Below are 21,856 nucleotides of genomic sequence, written 5' to 3' on the forward strand. Positions count from 1 at the left end.
ATATTTTTTGGAGGCACGACAAACGAGTTCAGGCCGGGCTCAAGACCCACTCAATATTGAGTTGGAGAGCTTTTTTTTTAACGGAGTGGAGTGAATCTTGTGGTTTCTGAGTAGACCTCCAAGTATTTGTATTCAACAACAGTTGCAGTCAGTTGAGGTTGAAGCGTCTAGTTGAACGGTTGTACTTGTCGATCGATAGCCACACAAAATTACAGACTATATTAATAAAAGTGAAACAAGGAGTGTATCCACTGTACGAGTTGTATTATTATTGTCCCCGGCCACATTTGTGTTGTGCCATATTGCTGTGCTCCATTGTCTCGGGAAAAGTCTAACAAAAAACCAAGACAATTGCAATTGCAACTGCAACAGCACAACAGCAACATCAACAGCACAGCAGCAACATCAACTGTGCAACGTGAAGCTTTACCCGCCCGCTATTTTGGCGGTATCTTGAGCAATCGCCTCACATACGACTTAACTGCTTTATAGGCCATGCAAATTTGAAGCAATCTCCGGCTTTGGTGTGGCTTGGTTTTCCATTTTCCAACTGGGAAAAGTCAACCTAAGTAAAAAAAAAACAAAGTTAGATAAACAAACGAGTGCAACGGCAGCACCAATTGCAAATTGTCTGTGGTGGCAGTTGCTAATAAAAACGGATTGATAGTAATTGTTTCTTAAAGCGAAATCCAACAAGTCGTTAAATTACTGTAACGCACGCGGTTTTTGTTGCCTTGCCGATTCGGTTTCAAGTGCATGAAAGTAAGTGCGAGTGTTTAGCTAACAAACAAACAAACATTGCAAAAGGTCAAAACACCACAACTTATAAATCAAACCCAAGTAGTGGGACTCAAAGAAAAGGAATCGTTTCCCGCCGAAAAAAAATAATACAAAATAATATTTACCAGCAGCAGACACAGCAGCAAAATGTTGCCGAGGATAACTTTTGTGTTCATCATCATTTGTGGATATTTATTATTTACTGGTAAGCTGTGAAGACAATCCCCCAACCCATAAATCAAAATTTCCCACAATATTTATGTGACTCGCATGCTAAGTAGAGAGGTGAGTTACAACTTACTGGCTTCGTCGAAACTTACAACACACTTTTTTCATATAAAACTGGATTTACTTTAAAATAAAAGTTAAAAAGTATTAAATTTATGTTCTTTAATTAATGAAAAGGATAAGGTTTTTTTTTTAATAAAAAATTACGTAGTTACTTAACTAAGTGACCTCTATCCAGATCGTTAATTTTTTTCAAACAATTGATTAGAAAAGTTAAAAAAAGAGTTTACTCTTATATGGCACCCATCATTTTTTTAGATGGAGTATTCAATTTACATATCTTCGATATTATTCACACGCGCTATCCATTTTTCAGCACCGACTTTTGGTCATCGAATTTAAAATCTCAATTACCTAAAAATCATACATAATAACATTTGCATATCAATCACTTGGAATGTACATGTCTGAATGGTACTTTTCAAAGGTATTTGATAAAGTACTAGATTGCTCAAAAGACATTTCAATTGATCGATCTATATTACCACGAAAAATAAAACCAACGAAAATTTCATGCAGGGTATTGTTAAAAACAATGTGACCAACAAGAACTTTTTTTATGGTCACAGCAACAAGACTGGCTCGGCACAAGTTGTTTTGGCTTGGATTTAGTTAATCGAATTACACACACAACAAATTCCAGTTAAGAGCAATAAATTCTAGCAGATTACACGACAACGCCGTCACATTTATGTACATATATGTATTCTTTTGTGCGCACAGTGTTGATTTAGTAAGGAAAACTTATTGAGAATTGTTAAGAAAATAATATGAACCATAAAAAAATATTCTTTGAATTCAAAAAATGTATACTCTCAAGATATTTACAAAATCCGTGTAACGAAAGGGGTTTATCTTATTTCATAACTTTGAGAAGAGAAAAAAATTTCTAAGATCTTTTCGAATTTTAAAGGAGCTTTTGACTTTTTGTTTTCATAACATATATTATATTATAATACATTTTTTTGTAGATTAAAAATAAATGTCAAATTTCCTGAAATAAACGTATATTTTCTAAAAATACAAATTTGCAAAAACAAATCTTATAAATAAACGGGTTATTGTTTTACCATAAAAAACTATTTTATTTGTACACCAAAAAAATCTTTTTATATTTGGGTAATGACATTTGATTTAGCTAAGCTCTACTGTACTTCAGGGTCTGAGTGCAGGCGGAGGCGGGATGCAGCAGGCGTTGCGGCAAGCCGACCGCCTGCCTTGATGTGTCAAGAGCTGGCTGACAAAACCGCAAGCCAAAACTGCGTTCGAATCGGCACTGCATTTTATTTTTTTGGTGTGTCAGTCCGTCTTTCTGTCTTTCCATCGGGTGGCAATCCATTTGGCCACTTGGCGCATGCGTAACTTTTTGCTGGCGTTGGGAAGAGTCTGCTAGTTGCAAAATCCGCAGGCCGACACGACACCATGCGAAATATTCGCATGTTTTATTAACCAGACAGCACCAAAGTTCAGGTTATTTATGAGCATATGTATATTGCGGCAATTGCATTTGAAGATGTTGCCGCCTGGGAATACTTTCTAACTTCTGACCAGACTCATGGCAATCGACATTAGTCAGACAGGAAAGTTCTACTATATTTGGCATTTGACATTTACGTGGTTGCTTTTGAAGGTTGCCCAAGTCCGCACCCCAAAAAAATAAAAACACAACCAAATGCTGCACGACTTTTTGTGTGGCAAATGCATAAGAAACAAAAATATGGAAAGACAATAAAAAGCGAAATTAAGCGACCGAAACGAAGGCTATGCGAACCAATCCGCCTTTTGCCGTCTAGCGTCGTCTGCCTTCCGATATTTACCTATTTGCCATTTCAATGAGGTGCGATTTGTGCTCGCCTCTAATTAACAATCACTCTGGCATTGTGTTTGATTATTACTCGGATTTTAATATATTTTTTATGTCAAAAGTGGTTGCCCACACTCGCAAACATACCGAAGACTAGGTAAATGTCAAAGTGTTGACAATGGTAAAGAATACCGTGTAGATTAATAAAATAGAGGGCATGTTTACTAACTGAATAAAAGACCCATGTATACCGGTTTATTCAATTTTCTTTATTGAACATATAATGAAAATAATTAAGAGAATACCTAATTAACTATTTCATCAAAACTATAGTTTAAAATTTACAATTTTGTCTTTAAATGTTGTACTTTAAAGTCGTATTTAGCAACCTGCATATAAATGATGAGAGAGTTATGCGCATTCAATTTAAATACTTTAATCGTAGATATATTAATAAATTCTTTTACCTAGGTTCACACAATAACACATTATGCAATCCGTTAGGGACTTACGAATGTGGGAGTCTTGTGATTCCTTCTAAAACCACTCCAAGTCTACCATCTAAATTTTGAAAGTTGCCAGTAATGGCGAAGCCTTCTCCTCATGAATGGATGCAAGAATGCGCCCCAGGCCCTCGAGTTGGAGCCCATCATCCCGACGAATGGCTTCCCACTCACATTAACCGAGCAAAGCATCCGTCTGTCGGCCACACAAATCAGTCGCTTGGAGCAACCGCGGCGTATACGTAATGCATGCAACTAACTGGCAAATAACCTTTCAGCTGCTGTTCGGCACATCCGCTTTGGGCAGATTGTCAGATGTTTTAGCCAACCATTTGCCATTCGAATGCAAATGATTTTCAATTATGGCGAGAGACAGGCAGATAAGTATTTATGTGTATGCGAAAATTATTTTTAATATCTATGTAAAGCTGAAACTTTTATGATAAAAATGCATTTGGCACAGAGGCGGTTAAGATAAAGAGAATTGCTAGTACACTTACATTTTGTTAAAAATTCTTATGAATAAATAAAGAAATTAAAAACAAAAACAAGAAAGAAAAGCTAACTTCGGGCGGAGCCGAAGTTGATATACCCTTGCAGAATATTCTGTAAATTATATTCTCCAAAATTATTCATATGATGCAATCTTAATACTCATAAAAAATCCCAACTTCCTAACTTTAAAAACACCAAAGTTATGGCATTTCCAATCGTTCAGTTATATGGCAGCTATAGGATATAGTCGGCCGATCCTTATGAAATTTGATAGGTTGGATTGATTGGTTAAAAATAGAACCCATAGAAAATCCCAACTTCCTAACTTAACAAAAACCAAAGTTGTGGCATTTCCGATCAATCAGTTATATGGTGGCTATAGGATATAGTCGGCCGATCCTTATGAAATTTGGTAGTTCGGATTGATAGGCCAAATATAACACCCATAGAAAATCCCAACTTCCTAACTTCACAAACACCAAAGTTATGGCATTTCCGATCAATCAGTTATATGGCAGCTATAGGATATAGTCGGCCGATCTTTATGAAATTTGGTAGGTCGGATTGATTGGCCAAATATAAAACCCATATAAAATTCCAACTTCCTAACTTAACAAACAGCAGAGTTATGGCATTTCCGATCAATCAGTTATATGGCAGCTATAGGATATAGTCGGCCGATCCCGGCCGTTCCGACTTATATACTGCGTGCAAAGGAAAGAAGGGTGTGTGCAAAGTTTCAATTCGATATCTTTAAAACTGAGAGACTAGTTCGCGTAGAAACAGACAGACGGACAGACAGACGGACAGACAGACGGACAGACAGACGGACAGACAGACGGACAGACGGACATGGCTATATCAACTCAGGAGGTGATCCTGATCAAGAATATATATACTTTATAGGGTCGGAGATGTCTCCTTCACTGCGTTGCACACTTTTGACCAAAATTATAATACCCTCTGCAAGGGTATAAAAATTAAGGAAATTAAGGAAATTAAACATAAAGTGACCACTACTACTCTAAATGTACAATTAAATGCAAATGCACGTTTATATTTTTTATCAATTTCACTATGCGTGCGCATTTTTCATCGTGCTGATTATTTTTCGATGTGGGCATAGCTAAAAGCAGCCAAAAAGTTGCGAATTACCAGGTGGAGGAAATAACTTCGCCCCTGCATCATTGCGGCACGCAAAGGCTGCAAAAAAAATTTCCCGCTTTTATGTTCAAATTAATTGATTTATATGCATGGCTAGCAACAAATACAAATAATCTTGCGGAAAACAAGACAAAAAATTTGACCCAATCCGGTGCACACACAAAAGATTTACCTGCACAAACATTTTTGCGCGTAAGTCAAACATTTGGCACACATGAGAAAACAATTTATGCGGCTGTCAGCCAACACATTGGACCAGGCCAACAAACAACTGCCGACCGCCCAGCTGACACATGCAAATCTGTTGGCGAAGTCAACGGCCAACAAAGCGATAAGTTTGGACCAAAAAGATTTGGAATGCCAAGCTCAAATCCGATTGAGTGTTTCCCCATTCGATTGACAATTTGTCACATATATCCCCTTTTTGCTAATGGGCACAAATAGCTCATAAAACTTACGGATTTGTGAACTATCTTACATTTTAAATTCGCAAATCATTACACATATTTAAAGCTTTTACCAAAATAGTTATATATCATATATCATATTATCTTATATTTTTTTGAAAAGGATCTTAAGAATCTTAATAATATTTTACACACACACAGAATCCCATTCTGCATTATCCATAAATTCAACTACAACATCATCTACGAAATCCCCTACAGAATCCATTAAATCGCTGTTCATGTTAATGCTCTGGCATAATTTTCAATTAAAATGAAATTTGTTTTGTGTGCGACAAATTGCGGAAAAATTCAGTCATTTATATTTATGAGATATGCGATATGAAAAACTGCCCAGGCCGCCACGAAAAGCGAACTCCTGCATCACCTCTGCACAGGATGTGGAAACATCTGAGCGGCAGGTTGGGAAACTGTGGGAATCAGTCGCGGATTTTCAATGCAATTAACGTGGAAAATGCATAATTACATATAAAAGCTTATTAAACTGATTTTGTAGCAGACAACCATGATCATCTCTTTTAAACGGTGGAGCTCTGGGTATTTAATGTATTGAAAATGTAAAGTAAACCATTGGGGTAAACGAAAAATTATTAAACCTTTAGCAATCATTACATATCTTATTACTTGGATATAAAAGAAGTTAAAATAAATTTGTTATACGGATATATGAAACCAATTTATAAGAATGATAAATATAAATAAAAATGTTTGATGAATTACTCAATTTACTACTTGTCTGTAAAGTCGATCGAACCAGTCGTGCTAGACAAGCGTAACTCAAAAACTGTAAGCTTTGCGATTAAAAAAAAGATTGATCGTATAACTTGCAGAAAACGAAACCCTTCCTCAAGCCAAATTCCCAACGACGCCCACGCCGGAATGTAAATTTATAGTTGTAAGGAGCCGATACAGCAGCTCAACAAGCTTAAAACTTATGTAAGGAAGTTGGCAAATTAATCGCATCGAGGAGTTGAAAATATTTTGTATACTTACGACGCAATGAAATCCTAGCCTCCAGCCAATATAGGCCCAATAAAGTTGATACACAGAAATAAATCTATAACTATCAATAAATAAGCAAGGATTTAATCACCTTACAACAAAGGAACTACAAAAGCTTTAAGCAACCGACATTTTAATTAAAGAAGTATCACACATTTATGATTTAAACTAATACATTTTTAAGCAAAATGAGAAAAATATACTCCCAATGGTTGTCAATTTTTTCCGGTGTAGTAAGCTTTAAGCCAGGCAGTAGTTAACTGGAATTGGTGGGTGTCTTATGGCCAAGTGATAAAGATCGGGAGACAAGGAGAGCGGTTCTAACTGTGTATCGTATTAAATTTTATTTGGCAATTCGAATGCAACCAAAAGTTCTTTGGCTTAAAACGAAACTAGTTGGGGTTTGGGGACTTGGCGTTTTGGGCATAGCCAACAAATAGATTTTTGGTTGCGTTCATAATTTAACCATGCAACAGGGAGTGGGTTTCGCAGGGGGGATATATCGGGGATTTAAAGAGGTAGGAGGGTGGATTTCATACTGGCTAGACAAAGCGCCTTTGAGCTATTTGCGGCCATTGAAAGCGGTGCTGCACGAAAACTGCCGGCAAACTGAACTCGTTCGTCGTTTTGTGGCATTGTTTTAGGTCTGTGCTCAGAGGTTTGGCCGATCGACCGACGTTTTATGCAATGCATTTAGTCAATAGATTAAGGAGGCCTGCGACTACACACATATAAATATATATCTAGATTTATATATCGACTGGTGTGTGTGTGTGTGTGTGTGTGTGTAACAAATCGTGACTGCATGAGGTTGCCGTTAAAATATACTGCCTCGCACAACTGGCGATCGAGGGGCATTAAAAACAATTTTAGTTCAGCTTTTTGTCCCCAATTTTTAAGGTGGAGCTCGCGACAATATTCGGGTGCTTTCAAGTTGCAAGTTGCATTGATTGTGAAGACAGTAATCTGTTCAAACGAGTGGATAATCGAAGGGATTTTCGCTATAAAAATCAAGTAAAGGGATTAGCCCTGTATGACACTCTATTTTTTCTTGATTAAAAACCGGAAATTTAATAACCAAAGAGCATTAATCTTAAATAACGACGTAACTAGGGATAACATTTTCAAGGCATAATCACTGCCATTGGTTTTTGTTCAAAAGCTGGACTAAAATAAAATCAATATTTAGCGATTTAAAGAACAATCGAACACCAAGATTGTTTAGTAATCGTATTTTTTCGAATCTTACATTTTACCTGCTTAAATTAAAGTCCACATAAGGTGATTTCTGGAGAAACACCAGAATTTATGGTATATTTTTAAGGCCAACCGTGCTTAATTTGACTGCGGCACCACCTGGCAGATTTATGAAAATGTCGCTGGCCATCGAACCACCGCATCGGCACATGCAACAGGAAATTCATTTACATAATTTTTGCGTTTGGCCATTTCGCATCCTTTGCGCTTGACTGGGCATTATCCTTTTAATAAGCGAGTGGGCAGGAGGTAGGAGGATCCAGGCGACAGGCACATGGCAAGCCGTGTGGATAATCAGCCTATCAAGGATTCAATTATATAATGAGCTTAATTTATTTTGCGCCGCTTTACGCGATGCAACAGAAAGGACAGGACGGCCTTGTTTCGTGGATCCGATGATGTTCATCATGCCCACTGAATTATCCTCGTTAATGTTGCTTTTTTTGTTTTTGTTGGCGATGGTGTTTTTATTTCCCCTGTCGCTGGGAGTCTTCTGTGACGTGGAAGGATATGCCATGGCTTCGTCTTTTGCTCTTTTTTTACGAATGATTTATTTCCAGATAATTGTTGCTTCGCAAAGCTCAGCATGCAACTTCGCACTTCCTGGCTTGGCTTTTTTAACCCTTTAACAGATTACGGTCAAGAAGAATGAGATTCGTTAATGGGCTTAATGACTCTTTATGGTTGACATTAAGAGGTAATAAGCTGTTTACTTACTATTTTGTTTAACAACAGTATTGATTGGAGTCTTAAGCATTCGTGAGTTAACCGAAAAAGGATAGTTTGTGCTTATTTACATATTTCAGGTATATATTATAAAAGATTCTTCAGCTCTTGCGGGTTAAATGTGCATTCGAAATAAATTAAAACTAGTTTTGTTATTATCTGAGTTTAATTGAGGATGAAGAGAAAGCACGAACTTTTGGCTATTTGACTAATACGAAAACAATTTCCGCCATTTAGCCAATTGACTTTCTTAACTCAAGCCTAACCTTCCACTCCTGACAATGGGCAAAAAAGCATCAATAACACCATTTGGAGGCGGATAACTGATAAAGGCGAAAGCCACAAAAACAGTTTAATTTATGTGCAACCGAAACCAACTAGCTTCGGCAGCAGCAGTACAAGACCAAATGGAGTCCTATTCTCTGGGTCTAATCATCCAGCAAAGACAAAACCTACACAGCAACAGGCCCAAAAAAGATGTGCCTACGCCGATAAAAGTTTTGTGGCAATTTGATTTATGTGGGGGGATATTTATCAGCCGGCTAGATTGGATTGGGCGCTTGAGGGTGAAAAAGGTGCCAAATTTAACGCCAAACCAAACAACAATTACAATTGTGAAATGCGTTTCTGTTTGCTATTTAATTTTCCCCCAGCTGCTGACTCAATTTCGCGCACACAACGAAAGGCAATTACTTTAATTATGCGACTGCACACAAAAACAAAACCAAAACCCAATCACAGGGGCGACGACAAGCCACCAAACAAAACCGAAGCAAATCCAAGCCAACCAAAGCGAACCAAATCATCAGATTGGATGGAGCAACACATGAAGGATGCGGGATTTGGGTGGCAGGGGCACAAACAGGGGGTGAGGAGTGGGCTCCACCGGAGGAGAGTGGCAAACAACGTCCGTTCAGTTCGGTTTAGTTTGGGTTACCTAACCCGCAGACAACCAGCTAGCCAACACAACGCCTGACGTGGCAAAGGGGTGTGCCCCATGACGACGCACTCCCATCCGTTGGTCCCAAAAAAAAAAGGAAATTAAATCTTTTTATGGCTACTTTTTTACCCTTGCTGAGGGCATTACAATTTTCCGCGAAATACATGATGTCATAACAATATCCAATTATACAAGAAATTCCCCTAAAATGAATGATACTCTAAACCGAAAATATTTACAATGCCTTTTTGCAATCTCAAATTCAATTTCTAAATAACCTCTTATTTGTAAGAGTACTCAATAAATCGGTTATAAAATAGATTTTGTTTTTTGTCTCACGCACAAAACTTTTTGACATAAGGCCCCTAACAAATGCGTGGCTAATGGACTTGGCTACAGATATAAATATCGAGATTTATACTCGGACGTGGACACACGAATGTGTGAATAACCGAGCAGTTTTTACAATTTGTCGCCGCAATTGCAGTTGGCCTCTCAGCGAGACTCACCTCAACGCGCGCCTAATTACAATTTGATTGTTTTTCTTTTTCGCAGTAATTATTTCAATTGTAATAAATTTTGTTGCTATTTTTGCGAAATATTATGTTGCAATTTGTAGGCCGTCCCTCGCTTGTAGATATGTGCGCTTATGCGAGAGCCTAATAATTTAATTTTTAATTTAATGCTTTATGCATTCGATTGGTTTTTGTGTGGGAGTCGGCTGGATTTCGCCTAATTGGTTTCTGCTCTCTGAGGCGTGTGCTCTACGTTTTGCAGTTAATTTGTTCGGTATAAATAATTAGCTAACCTGTGGCCAACTAATGCCTGCCTCTTACTGAAATGAATATGTAAATGTTTTATGGTTTATGGGATGGTTTAGCCCACCGTTTCCTGGATAGGATTTTCTATAGCGAGTTATGTGGAAAATGGCTCTGTTTTCTGAAATTTAAGCTGTTATGGTTACAAAATCCAAATTACGATTTACGGTTAAGTAAAATAATGTCTATGGTGCAGAGATTAGGTAAAAGGCAACTAGTTTTAAAAAAAATAAGATTGAATTCAGGTTATTATACTGGTAATCACCTAACTAACTGCATCTTTAAGGAAGTTTCAATTAAAATCGTAGTTAGATTGTTTGATTGATTACTCATAGCAGCTGAATCGGCACAGCTGCATTGAGTTCGCCTTCCCTTGTCGATAGCATATCGTCTAAGCCCACACTCGATCCATGTGTCAGATGAGAGGCCCATGTTCGATGCAATACCAGATCATTGGCCAGGCTAAGTTTATCGCCAGGGGCTCAAACAAACATTCAACTCAATTACGCAACCAAAAACGCCGGCGAACAAACTGAGAACTGCAAAAAAAACTGCGGAACAAGGTTAAGGTCAATTACAACAGGCAAAAGCAACGACAACTGCCAGCGATGTGAATAAATTGCGCGTGAAATATAGAATACAAATTAAGAACAAGTTTTTGTGCCTGCTTCCAGTTGGTGCAACAACATTGGAAAGGCATACGAAATGTAAACAAATAAATTTAAAGGTTCACTCAAAAAGTGGTATACAAAGAGTGGTCGACAGTAAAATTCTCATTAATCTTTATTCCCTGAATAAAACTATGTACGTCATTAGGATAAAAATTTAGTACATTAGTATAGTATAGTGAATGTGAAATACCTACCGGGATCAAATCAAAATTATCAAAATTAGTGTGTGGGCAGCTGTGCGCGAGCATAATTGCAGCCGCATATAAATCAAGTTTATGTGCAACAACAAATCAAGCTAATGAGCCCCAAAAACCGACTTATGCTAAAGCAGAAATAGTAGCAGAAAAATAAAAAATTTAATATTGAGCAATTACCGCAAAGTTCTGTAGTCGGAGGCAGATCTTTTCCCACTGACAAAAGAAGCGGCAAGGTCAGCCGTAAAAACGGCAACCGCACGAAACTTGTCATCAGAAACACAGCAATAACAAAATCTACACAATCAACTGACAATAAACAACAACATACACTTGAAATAAAAATCGCTATTAAGTCCAAATGGCCAATAAAATATAAGTATTACCAATTTTTCAGAGTCGTATCTAGATTTGAATAGTTTGATTGTGTAATTTAATTCAATTCTAATAGAATAGCGATTTGCTTTTGACACTAAAAGTCTAGTGACTTTTATTTACATATATTTTGTTCGTAGTGTAAGAGAACAATTGTTGCACAACTGCTTACATTGCCACAAGCGAATATTAAATCTTAAAAGCGGGTCAGACACATCAGAGGTTAAAGTTAACTCGGCGACTACTGACTAAGCCTCATTAACCGGCTTAGGGAGTGGTTTTCGGTGCAGCGGGTAAATTTGTATCTTGACATCAAAGCCAATGATTGGCCACGCTGCGAATCTCAAATACATGGACTTTAATGTGTTTCCCCTCGACGAAACCTTGAACTTTGCAGATTAGGGGCTTGGTTATTTGAAGTAATTAGTGTTTTTATCTGTTTGCAGACTGCCATGAAACGGTTCGCTCCAAGCGTGCCAAACGCCCCCGAGCTCCGGAACCGGTCAACTTTGAGCCGGAACCGCAGCAGGATCTGGAAAATGAAGAGAGTGGCAGCCAGGAGAAGGACCTTCCAGAGATCCCGGAGAATTTCCTCAGCCCCTCGGTACGGGAGTATCTTGAGCTGGGTAAATCCATTCCTGGTAAGTACAATTTTTTAAGCAGTCTGGCGATCTCTCAGTTAATAAACTAGGGTCCTTATCATACAACTATTTTTTCATCTTATTTGATAAGTCAATCAATATGCATACACCAAAGTCCAATCATTAAGCATGTCACAATTTCGAATAACAATGAAATAGGGTTTCCTCTGGCGAGGTTAAGTATATTTTTTGTTGACCATTTTTCCGAGTACCCAGGCCAACGGAGCTGAAGATGAGGCAGTGAAATGCATTTCGGGCCATCAGCGACAGGCCAGAAAAAGTGCACGATTTTAAATTATTTTCCGACGAGCGAAATGGATATTTGGCACAGAAGTGCATCTACTCGTAAATTCATTTATTAGCGCCAGAGACGCGACTGAAACCGGTCCGGGGATTTGTTTATGCCGCGTTTATTTTTGTTTCTTTTTTTTTCTTTTGTTGGGGTATTCCATTTTTTTGGTGACCCCGGGGCAGCGCCTGCAGTTGACACTTCTGGGAGGTAGGAGCATATTTTTTCTGCAGGTTTCTTTCAAGTAAGGTTGGATGAAGTGAAATTGATTGGAAACCGCCGACTGCGTGACATGCAGTTTGTTTTGGTTTCGGATTATTTGTTTCTGGACAGCGCCTCACTAATTGCAATAACAAAATCATTTGCAGGTCGTCCCGGCGTTGACTATCCAATTCTGTCGGCGGTGCCCTACACCAATTTCTACTGCGACGAGCAGGAGTATCCCGGATTCTTTGCCGACATGGAGACCAGGTGCCAGGGTAAGTGATCCTTAATACTTAGTTTACTTCTCGTTAAAAAAACATAAATATAGTTAAGTGGAAATGTAGTTTCAAAATAAATTAGTGGGACTGTAGTTCTAGTCTAATTTTGAATTCAGTTTACTAAAACAAGAAAAACCCTTATATAGCCTCAGTTTGGTATTTAAAAAATATTTAAGGGCGAGGTGTGAACTACTTGTTATTTAATTCTCAAATATTAATTGTTCTTTCTTCACAGGCTGGCACTACTGCGACATCGATGGACGCCAGGCCACGTTCCTCTGCCCAAATGGCACCCAATTCTCACAAGCGGTCTTCGTCTGCGACTGGTGGTTCAATGTGCGCTGCGATCTCTCACCCCGGCTGTACGCCATTAACGCCCGACTCTATCAGCGCCCCAAGGTGAACCCCACTCGGCCCCATCGCATCATCACCAAACAACTGGTCGACGACATCTTCACCTGAACAATTTTCCGAGTGAACCTCCTTTCAGTGTAGCTTAAGTTTGCCGATGCCTATTAGTAAATAGATTAGTTCTGATATAAGTTGTTATCGTTAAGCTGGTACTTTAAAGAGCGTTAAAAAATGTAAACAATTGTAAGAAATAGTTAAATTTATAATCAATAGTTTAAAAAAAAGATGGTTCATTCTAAAATAAAATATATTGAACCATTGTTTAGATGCAATGCTCTTGTACAGACCCTTTTTAAAAGACTTCACTATATTTCCAATAGTTTCCCAAGATAGACTTCTGTAATAAACCTTTAATAATTTGAACAATCAATGTTTCTCTAACTTCTGCTCTGATTTCTCATACAAATAATAATTACTAAGAGAATTGCTGTTTTTTTTACTCTTAAAACATTCTTATTAATAGGTACCAAAAGTAGAAAAAAATGTATTAAATAAAATAAATACATAACTGTTTAATGAATTTCAATTGGTGTTAAATTTAGACTTCATTTTTGAAGGCATTCCCTTAATATGTTGCCTTTTTTTAACATAATAATTTTAAAATACTCATTAAGGTTTTGTACATACTTTAAAATTCCAATGTTAAAAATATAAAATAAAAATTATTCTTAGGAAAAAAAAAACAATCATGTTTATCTTTGGTTTAAAAGGATTTTATGAGTTGCAGTAAAGAAAACTTATTAGACAAAACTATTAATTAAATATTTTCGAAATTTTTTTTTTTAATTTTACAAAATTATATCTTAGAAGAAGAATAGTTGCATTGACAAAAATTTCATCCGAATTCAATATAACTTAAGGGCAGATTTATGCAGTTCACTTGAAAGTAAATGTTATAATATAATAATAATTCTGAATGGTTTTAGGTAAGAAATAGGTAATTGCTATACTCGAACCAAACTGAGCCTACGGAATGTTTATGACTCTTATTAACCCGGTGTATTTATTTATGAAGACAAGGCGAATCACAAATTCGAAGCACAAATTTAGGCGCAAAGTCTAATGCAATATTAAGCCTTAAAGTGTGGCATACTTTTCGTCACTCGTCGCAGATGCAAGCAGCCAAAAATAGGCCAATACAAGTTGGCCAAAAACACGTCATCGGCAGCATCAACGTCATCCAAAGACAAAGAAACACCTCAAAAACAGCGGCCAAAATCGTGCTATGAACAGCTGCTCGGCATGTGGCTCAATGGTCTAGGGGTATGATTCTCGCTTTGGGTGCGAGAGGTCCCGGGTTCAAATCCCGGTTGAGCCCGGCTCACAAATATTTTTATCTAATCAACTGCCAACTTTTGTGGGCAACATTTTTATGGCCCCGGCCCAAAGTTAATTAAACAAACAAAAGAAAAGCCAGGCAAAATGGGCGATGTGAAAATGCAGATTGCAATGCATTTTTGGCCAGGCCAAGAAATGAACGAACGTTTCACAGATGGCAACGCGTTGATTGGATGGCAAATAAACTGAAGTAGCAATAGCAGCTTACTTGCGATCAGTGGTGGAAATTCTTCCAAAAAGTTGTACCTGTACCTATATTTTTCCATTAATAAATTTCTTAGTCAAATGTTTTTCTATTTTTTATTATTCTACCTAATTGACAAATATAGTTTACCTTACTGATATAAATAATAAAAAAACGCACTTTCAATATTTGTTATGTAGCTAGCTATGAGTACAACCAGTTTGCGTTCGCATTGAAAATAATATGGGTTACATTTTAGAAAAAAAGTTTAAAAAAAATTAACTTACGTTTAAACAGTAATCAAGAATATTATTATAATTATTGCAAACTATGAAATCCCCTTTGGGGAATCAATATAAGCAATGCCAAAGAAAAGGAAAAACAAATTGTTTGATATAAAAATGGTAATTCGTTCTCTTTTGTAAACATTTTTTTTTAATCTTGTACCTCATCTGGTAAAAACTAGTGGTTCCTTAAAAACAGCACTACTTGTAATGAAAGGCAAGCGAAGCGGATGGCTTTTCGGCTAATACTCGTATTACCACCGACTTTGAGCACATGCAACTTGTTTGGGGCATTTACGATTGACTTGGCCGATAAGTCTTTGTGTGTTTTATCGCCGACAATTGGAAAATTGAACAATGAGTGTCGCTTTGGGCCCGAATGAAAACTCGAACTCCACGCGGACAGAAAGTGTGAAAGACTTAAAGCGGCAGCCGAAAACGCGAACTAGTCGTGCTTATGATGTAACCCCCCACAAACTATTTCTCTTGGATCATTTCTCAGTTTATTTTCATGGGGGAAAAAGCGGAGACAAAGCCATAAATATGTTTGTGTTTAAAGAATGGAGCCATCATATTTTGAAAATGGCCTTATATGGCTCTCACTTCGAATTATTACCAAATCCAAAACCAGCCAAATGTATATCCGAAAAAATTTAAAACTACTTTCACTCGCAGTCGGGTCGGAATTAAAATCACCCAGCAATATGCAAGTTTTTTGATCCGCAATCGCCATCTAAAAAGTGCGGAGACTGGCGTTGGATGGCCTTCGCATCGGGACGAGATGATCGGATCACCAGCTGCCTGGAACAAGACAAGATGGCAACAAGTGCGGGCCAGTTAAAGCCAAATAACCAGCACAGCCGTTAACTTGGCAGACTGAATTTAGTGGTTAGGTATTTACTTGATGCTGGCTAGACACCAATCCATGCCAGATCAGACCAGCAGCTGCCTTCTGGTGATGAGTGCGACGATGCGTACATTACAATTATTTGAATTTATATTACATTATATTACATTTTTTTCTAAGAAATGTATTTGAAAGTTGAGCTGGAAATAATTTGGCATACTTTAAAAATAAACAAAATTGATCTGGACGAGGACAAATTAAATATTTCAATAAAAATGTAACAACTGTATTTAAAATTAAAAAAAAGAAACGGCTCCTAAGTATTTATTAAATTCCTTTCACAAAAAAATATTTTTCATTTGTCGTTTTTGTGGCTAAAACACGATGCCATCGCTGTTGAACATTCTGGCATGCCTTGGCGATTTTCGAATGCAACGACAGGAAAAATATGACAAACTGCGGTGGAATAAATCGGAATTCTTGCCACAGCATCGACAACGGGCATCGGTGGCGTATGTGTAATATATTTCGTGTATTTTTTTTAACAACCCAGCTCACGAACCAAAATCAATCCCAAATGCTGTCGAACAAATCACGAGCAAGCAACAAACTGCTGTCACAAGAAGTCTTAACCAGATCGGCTAATGATTCGGCTAGAGACGGATTGCAAGTCAGGTGTGGTGTGGTGCGGTTCCATAACTGTTAATGACTTTCGGTGGCGGCCTCAAAAGTGCAATGGAAACACATTTAATGAGTGCCACAACACAACTCAGCGGGCTTCAGGCCGGCTGCTGATCAATTGCTAGTTGTTGGCCAAGTGAATGTCATTGGCTATTGAAAGTGAATGTTCGTTGGCCCCTGGTGAAAGGATCACTTATTGGGATTGGGATTCCCACTAATGAGGCGCAGGCGGTGGGTGGGACGGCATTCTCAGCATCTTTCATCTGCCAACATTGTTGCAACAAATGCACTGACAATAAAAACCACTTCTAAAACGTCTACTTTTATTCAATATATATCTTTCTATACGCCTATTATTCCCCAGCTTAAAAAGAAGAGTATGTACATTAAGTTTACTTAAATTATAACAATTAATATTCAAAAAAAACTGTAAGAAGTTTTTTAATTTGTTATGTCCAAGTTTTCTACATTTTTTTCAGTTGTTCCCAGAAAAGTCTTAAAAACCGGAACACCAGCCAACAATGCAAAAATATAGCAATTTTCCCTTCGTGTATTGTATGGGTTACAATTGTGCAAGCATCCCAGAAAACAGACAGCGCTTAATTTGCCTATCAATGCTCTTTTTCAATTTACGTGATGAATTGCGGCATCTTTGGGCTATGAAATATGAGAACCAACCGCTCCAAGTCACGCAATTCAAGTGTAAAATTACATTTTCTTCATTCATAAAATGCAACATGTTGCTGTTGTTGAAGTTGGCAGAGAAAAGCGTGAGCATTTCCCCCTCGTAATGAGGCAACCACAATGCTATTGCGGGTGCTGCGGAATGTTGCACTGTTTTGTGGGCAGAAAAGGATGGGAGGTAGGTATGGTAACCGCAGCTCTGGCCATAGATGTAATACCAGAAGGCGTGAAAAGTTGGTTATTTGGTCAGTAGTGGGCAACAGCAGACACAACAATCAACGGACCAACACCCATAGACATATCCATATTGTTACATTAACTAGTTATGTTTTGAACCCACGCCAATTAGGGAAAATAATATTTTGAAAAAATAAGAAAATCAGTTTGCATTAATACAAAATAAAAATTAAAAATATTTTACTGTTAATCTATGCAAAATAATAATATGATGACAAAAAGGTTTATACATCGTTATCCCCAAGACACATTGCTTTGGAGCCTAATGGCAAGATTACAAATGCATCTTGAGCATCTGCAGTTCATTTATTTATTGTGTTTATTCTAGGATATATGGCCAACTAAAAGCAGCCAAGGAAGCTCACAGCCAGTAAAGACTAATACCATAAAATTATGCAGCCAAGAAACTATGATGATGCCTTTTGTATGAGCGATTTGTTTTAGTAAATCAGAGAGGCAGTGACAAATGTACTGTTAGCTATGGCCGATGATGCATGTAGGTGGCTAACAAACCATTACATTGTCAAATTAAGTGTAAATAACTCGGTTGTATCAACAAATCAATCATGCCATTCAACAGAAAAATCCTGGTCGCAGTCACTCAACTCTGAAGTGCAGAAAACAAGAGGCAGTTAAATCGAACACAAAACGGGGTGAGAAGGTAAAGTGCATTTGCATAATGACAATGCAATTTCAAATAAACGCAGGACACATGTCAACGAATAAATTAATTTACTCTAAAATTATTTATGCATCAAACAAAGTGAGAGTAGCCCTGAGCAGCACTGCGAAAAAACAAAATTAATATTGAGTACTTTTTTTTTTTGTTAAATTGTATGGCAGTAGGTGTACAAGGATGTGTATTTAAAATTGAATTTTATAAATTAAATAGTCCAAACATCCTCCAAAAATGGTGGTTAGTTTTGAGGGGATAATTAAAGTACATTTAGCAATATATATTAAAGTGAAATCTTGTAATTATAATCAGTTTGTAGAGCAAATAATTAAAATAAATTATTCTATCGTACATAACTATTTTGCGTAGTGGTTAAAGACATGAAAATGTATTATAAGCCAACTTCATTTCAGCAAAGATCATAAAATAAATGAATTCCGCCAAGATGCACTTAAAAATATGAGAACATAATTTCTTATTTGCATTTATTTTTATCGCCAGTGCATGACCCAATCCGAAACGACACGCACACGACATCCAGCATACAATGGAGGCCAGACTGGGACAGATTGGTCGGTTGGTTGGTTGGTTCGCTGCTGCCAAATGAGGATGGCAGGGGGCTGAGGTGGCGAGTGGGAAATGGGCTCCGGGGTGAGCCTAATGAAGGAAGTATTTGGTGTCTGCTGTGGCCTGAGCACACAGCTATATGGACATGGGCCCCAGCACTTGCAAATGCACCTGCACACCTGCGTCAATGGACGCCTACACGGATTCAATCTGGTTTCGCCTCGTCTCGGCATCGTCATCTGCATTAATTGTATGGCTATGATGGGGCTCTGGCTCTGATGACTATGGCTCTATTTGCCTAAACGGTCGGGAGACCTAAACTTAATAGCCTGCCTCGATTTCTTCGCCATCAAGCAGCTGCCGGGTGGAATCGAATGGAATGGACCTTTTATCCATCTCCTATCCGATGATGGGTTGGTCGGCGGCCACTTTTCAATTATAACATAAACTCTCAAACCCTCAAACGAATGGCAAACGCAGTGGGCAACACTCAAAGGCGTGCAATTTGAAATGCCAATTGATTTTGCCCCGGAATAAAAAAAATATGTACATTTCTATCGGCAATCCCGGCGACTTGTTAGTTTGCTGGCACCAACAGGCGGCAGTAGCGCAAAAAGTGCTGCAATTGAAACACAAAATAAACTGAAAGTGGCGACTGGAGATGGGTCAATTGTCAAAATGGACGAAGTTGGTATACTCTTGAATCAAACTTACTCTAATTTAATTGTATAAAGTGGACAAACATTTCGCAGATCACCTAAGTTTTTAAACTTTTTCTGTGCTCCATAAAATGGGTGTTTAAATTGTAACTTATTTTACTTATTATATCCTAAATAGACATACTTATTTTAATACCTAAATTTTGAATTTAATTGAGAATTTATCTTTATATGCCATACTGGTCATGTCATGTCTTATTTTATGAACATTATTGAGTTGGATTTGAGTAAAATTGTACTGGTAATGTCCCAATTTTCAACATTACTATTCCCTTTTCTCCATAAATGGGAACATATCAAGACAAAAGAAAAAAAAAACTTACCAAAAAAAACCACCATCGCAGTCAACGCAAACCAAAGTCAGACCAGGGAACGATCCCTACTACTTTTTGCCTCACTCCAAAAAGAGTTCCATTCAATTGCTCTTTGTACGATTCATGGCGCGTGATTTTTGCAACTTGTGTTTGCGGCTTTTTGCCAGGCACTATTTTTAACCAGCATAGCAGCATCCTAGTATACCACCTCCTCCTTTTGACCAACCGCGAACATTTTAGCCAGAAGCCGCAGCTACAATGTTGACAACGTCAACCCGTGTCCGTGTCCACGTCTCCGCCGCCTTCGTGTTTCCACGTCGCCAACGTTTGTCCACAATTCAAAATCATTTAAGCGCGCTTTCTGCTCTTGCCCTAAAAGAAAAAAAAAAATCCCCCCTTTTATGTGTTTCCTTCTGCTCGGCGTAGTTTTTCTCTCTTTTCCCAGTGCTTTTCTTTTTATGGATTATTTTCACGCCTTTGGCACTTTGCATTTTGCCTTTTTGCGGGCTGGTGAAAAAAAGTTTAAAAAAACAAGCAATGCTGCATTGACTAGCATATTTCTTTGGCCTGAGCTTTATAATTGAAAATCCCACAAAGGTGTTGTCGTTGCTTTGTGACTAAATTGAATTTAGTAATCGCTTTTTTATCGACCATTTGAAACTAAAAGAGCACACACACGGACTTCATTGTGCCTGTGTCTATAACATAATTTTTTTCCCATAAATTGGCTTTTTTTAACATGTTTTGGCTTTGTCCACTTTGCAAAGCACCACCGGAATTTCTTGCCCACAAAGCCATCGGAGTTTCCCTTTATGACTGCCTTGGGGTGGCGGCGTTCAGCCAATTGCACCATAACTACGCTAGGCTTTAAAGCTGCCAGAAACATTTTTAATTACCTTATGAGTATTATGTAAGTTACTTCCTTTTAGTATTTAAGTTACTGTTAAACTAAGTTGAAACTTTAAAAAATAAGTTTAAAAGAAATTAAGTTCCAAATAATTTAAAATTTAATAAAAGTTTGCTTTGCATTTCTGTCAAGAATGTCCTAATAAATCCTGATTTCATTTAACTGATCTTTAACTGTTATTCTTAAATATATTCAGTTAAATATGGTTCATTACATTTCTAGCGACAACAAAATCTGAAAATTTTATTCCTATTTAATAATTTAAATTTTTGAGTAACCAAATAGCAGACCAGACAGTCTCCATCTCCTACATAATTCGACCTCAAACACTTATCACGCGATTTAATGGTTGTACTTTCGTTTGATTGCCTGCTGGGGTTCATTAAATATTTATGGGTGAACAGACGAATTATAATTTCTCCGTTTTTTTTTTCAAATTAATTAAACAATTAAACTTGAAACCGATTCGCCTGCATTTTTCCGAACTTGAAAAACTGGCGAATTATGTAAATGCTGGGAAGTGAGCGACAATCATAAATAAAACTGAAAGCAGACCAAATATAGAGACTCATGGATGCGGGTGTGTTAACGCCTCTAAGTCAATGGGCCAGACCAATGCGCGTAACGCTATAATATGAAATTTCACCAGGTAATTTATAACTTTACTTTTTAATTAATTTGTACAGTAGCCGAACAATGGGAGTGGTTCGCCAATAAATAAAAATACAGCACCGTCATAATTTTAAGAAGAAATATGGAGAAGAGAAAAACTTGTTTTGCGAAATGTAAACTTTAGATACTCTATGCATTTAAAGACATTGGTTTTTACACAAAACCAAAAAATTATTTATTTCATAAGGACATTTTCAAGAAGACATGAATCTGAAATATAACCAAATATGAAAATATCAGCAAGTTTGAATTTTTAAAAAATTATATAATATTTAAACTTAAAGCTTATACTGTCCTGTTTTTAACTTTTTGCGATAGGGTAATTTCTGCACACTCAATCTGATCGCGTGGCTTACCAAAATTGAATTGAAAATTTTGTAAATAATTGTGTTTGGGATGAGCTGATCATATTTTGTGGTTAATTTCCGAACGATAGAAA

General features: G+C 37.4%; 2 protein-coding genes and 1 non-coding gene across 3 annotated transcripts in view; 2 read left to right on the forward strand and 1 right to left on the reverse strand.

Moving 5' to 3' along the window:
• LOC108037169 overlaps positions 1-21,856 on the reverse strand; it is a 61,833-nt gene that overhangs the window by 9,652 nt on the left and 30,325 nt on the right. The window lies entirely within an intron of this gene.
• On the forward strand, positions 172-13,757 carry LOC108037178. The gene is made up of 4 exons (XM_044458852.1): positions 172-985; positions 11,931-12,125; positions 12,783-12,893; positions 13,132-13,757. Exons 1-4 carry the CDS (start codon positions 928-930, stop codon positions 13,356-13,358), a joined length of 591 nt encoding a protein of 196 aa, XP_044314787.1. The 5' UTR covers positions 172-927; the 3' UTR covers positions 13,359-13,757.
• Trnap-ugg lies at positions 14,554-14,625 on the forward strand. Its single transcript has one exon. It is a non-coding gene; the product is annotated as a tRNA-Pro (tRNA).

Source organism: Drosophila rhopaloa, unplaced genomic scaffold (assembly GCF_018152115.1).
Source record: "Drosophila rhopaloa isolate 14029-0021.01 unplaced genomic scaffold, ASM1815211v1 contig_178, whole genome shotgun sequence".
In the NCBI taxonomy this organism is placed as follows: Eukaryota; Metazoa; Arthropoda; class Insecta; order Diptera; family Drosophilidae; genus Drosophila; species Drosophila rhopaloa.

Coding starts and splice junctions, on each gene's coding strand:
- LOC108037178 (XM_044458852.1), top strand. CDS start 928: ATGTTGCCGAGGATAACTTTTGTGTTCATCATCATTTGTGGATATTTA. Junction 986..11,930: donor TGGATATTTATTATTTACTG/GTAAGCTGTGAA, acceptor ATCTGTTTGCAG/ACTGCCATGAAACGGTTCGC. Junction 12,126..12,782: donor GCTGGGTAAATCCATTCCTG/GTAAGTACAATT, acceptor AATCATTTGCAG/GTCGTCCCGGCGTTGACTAT.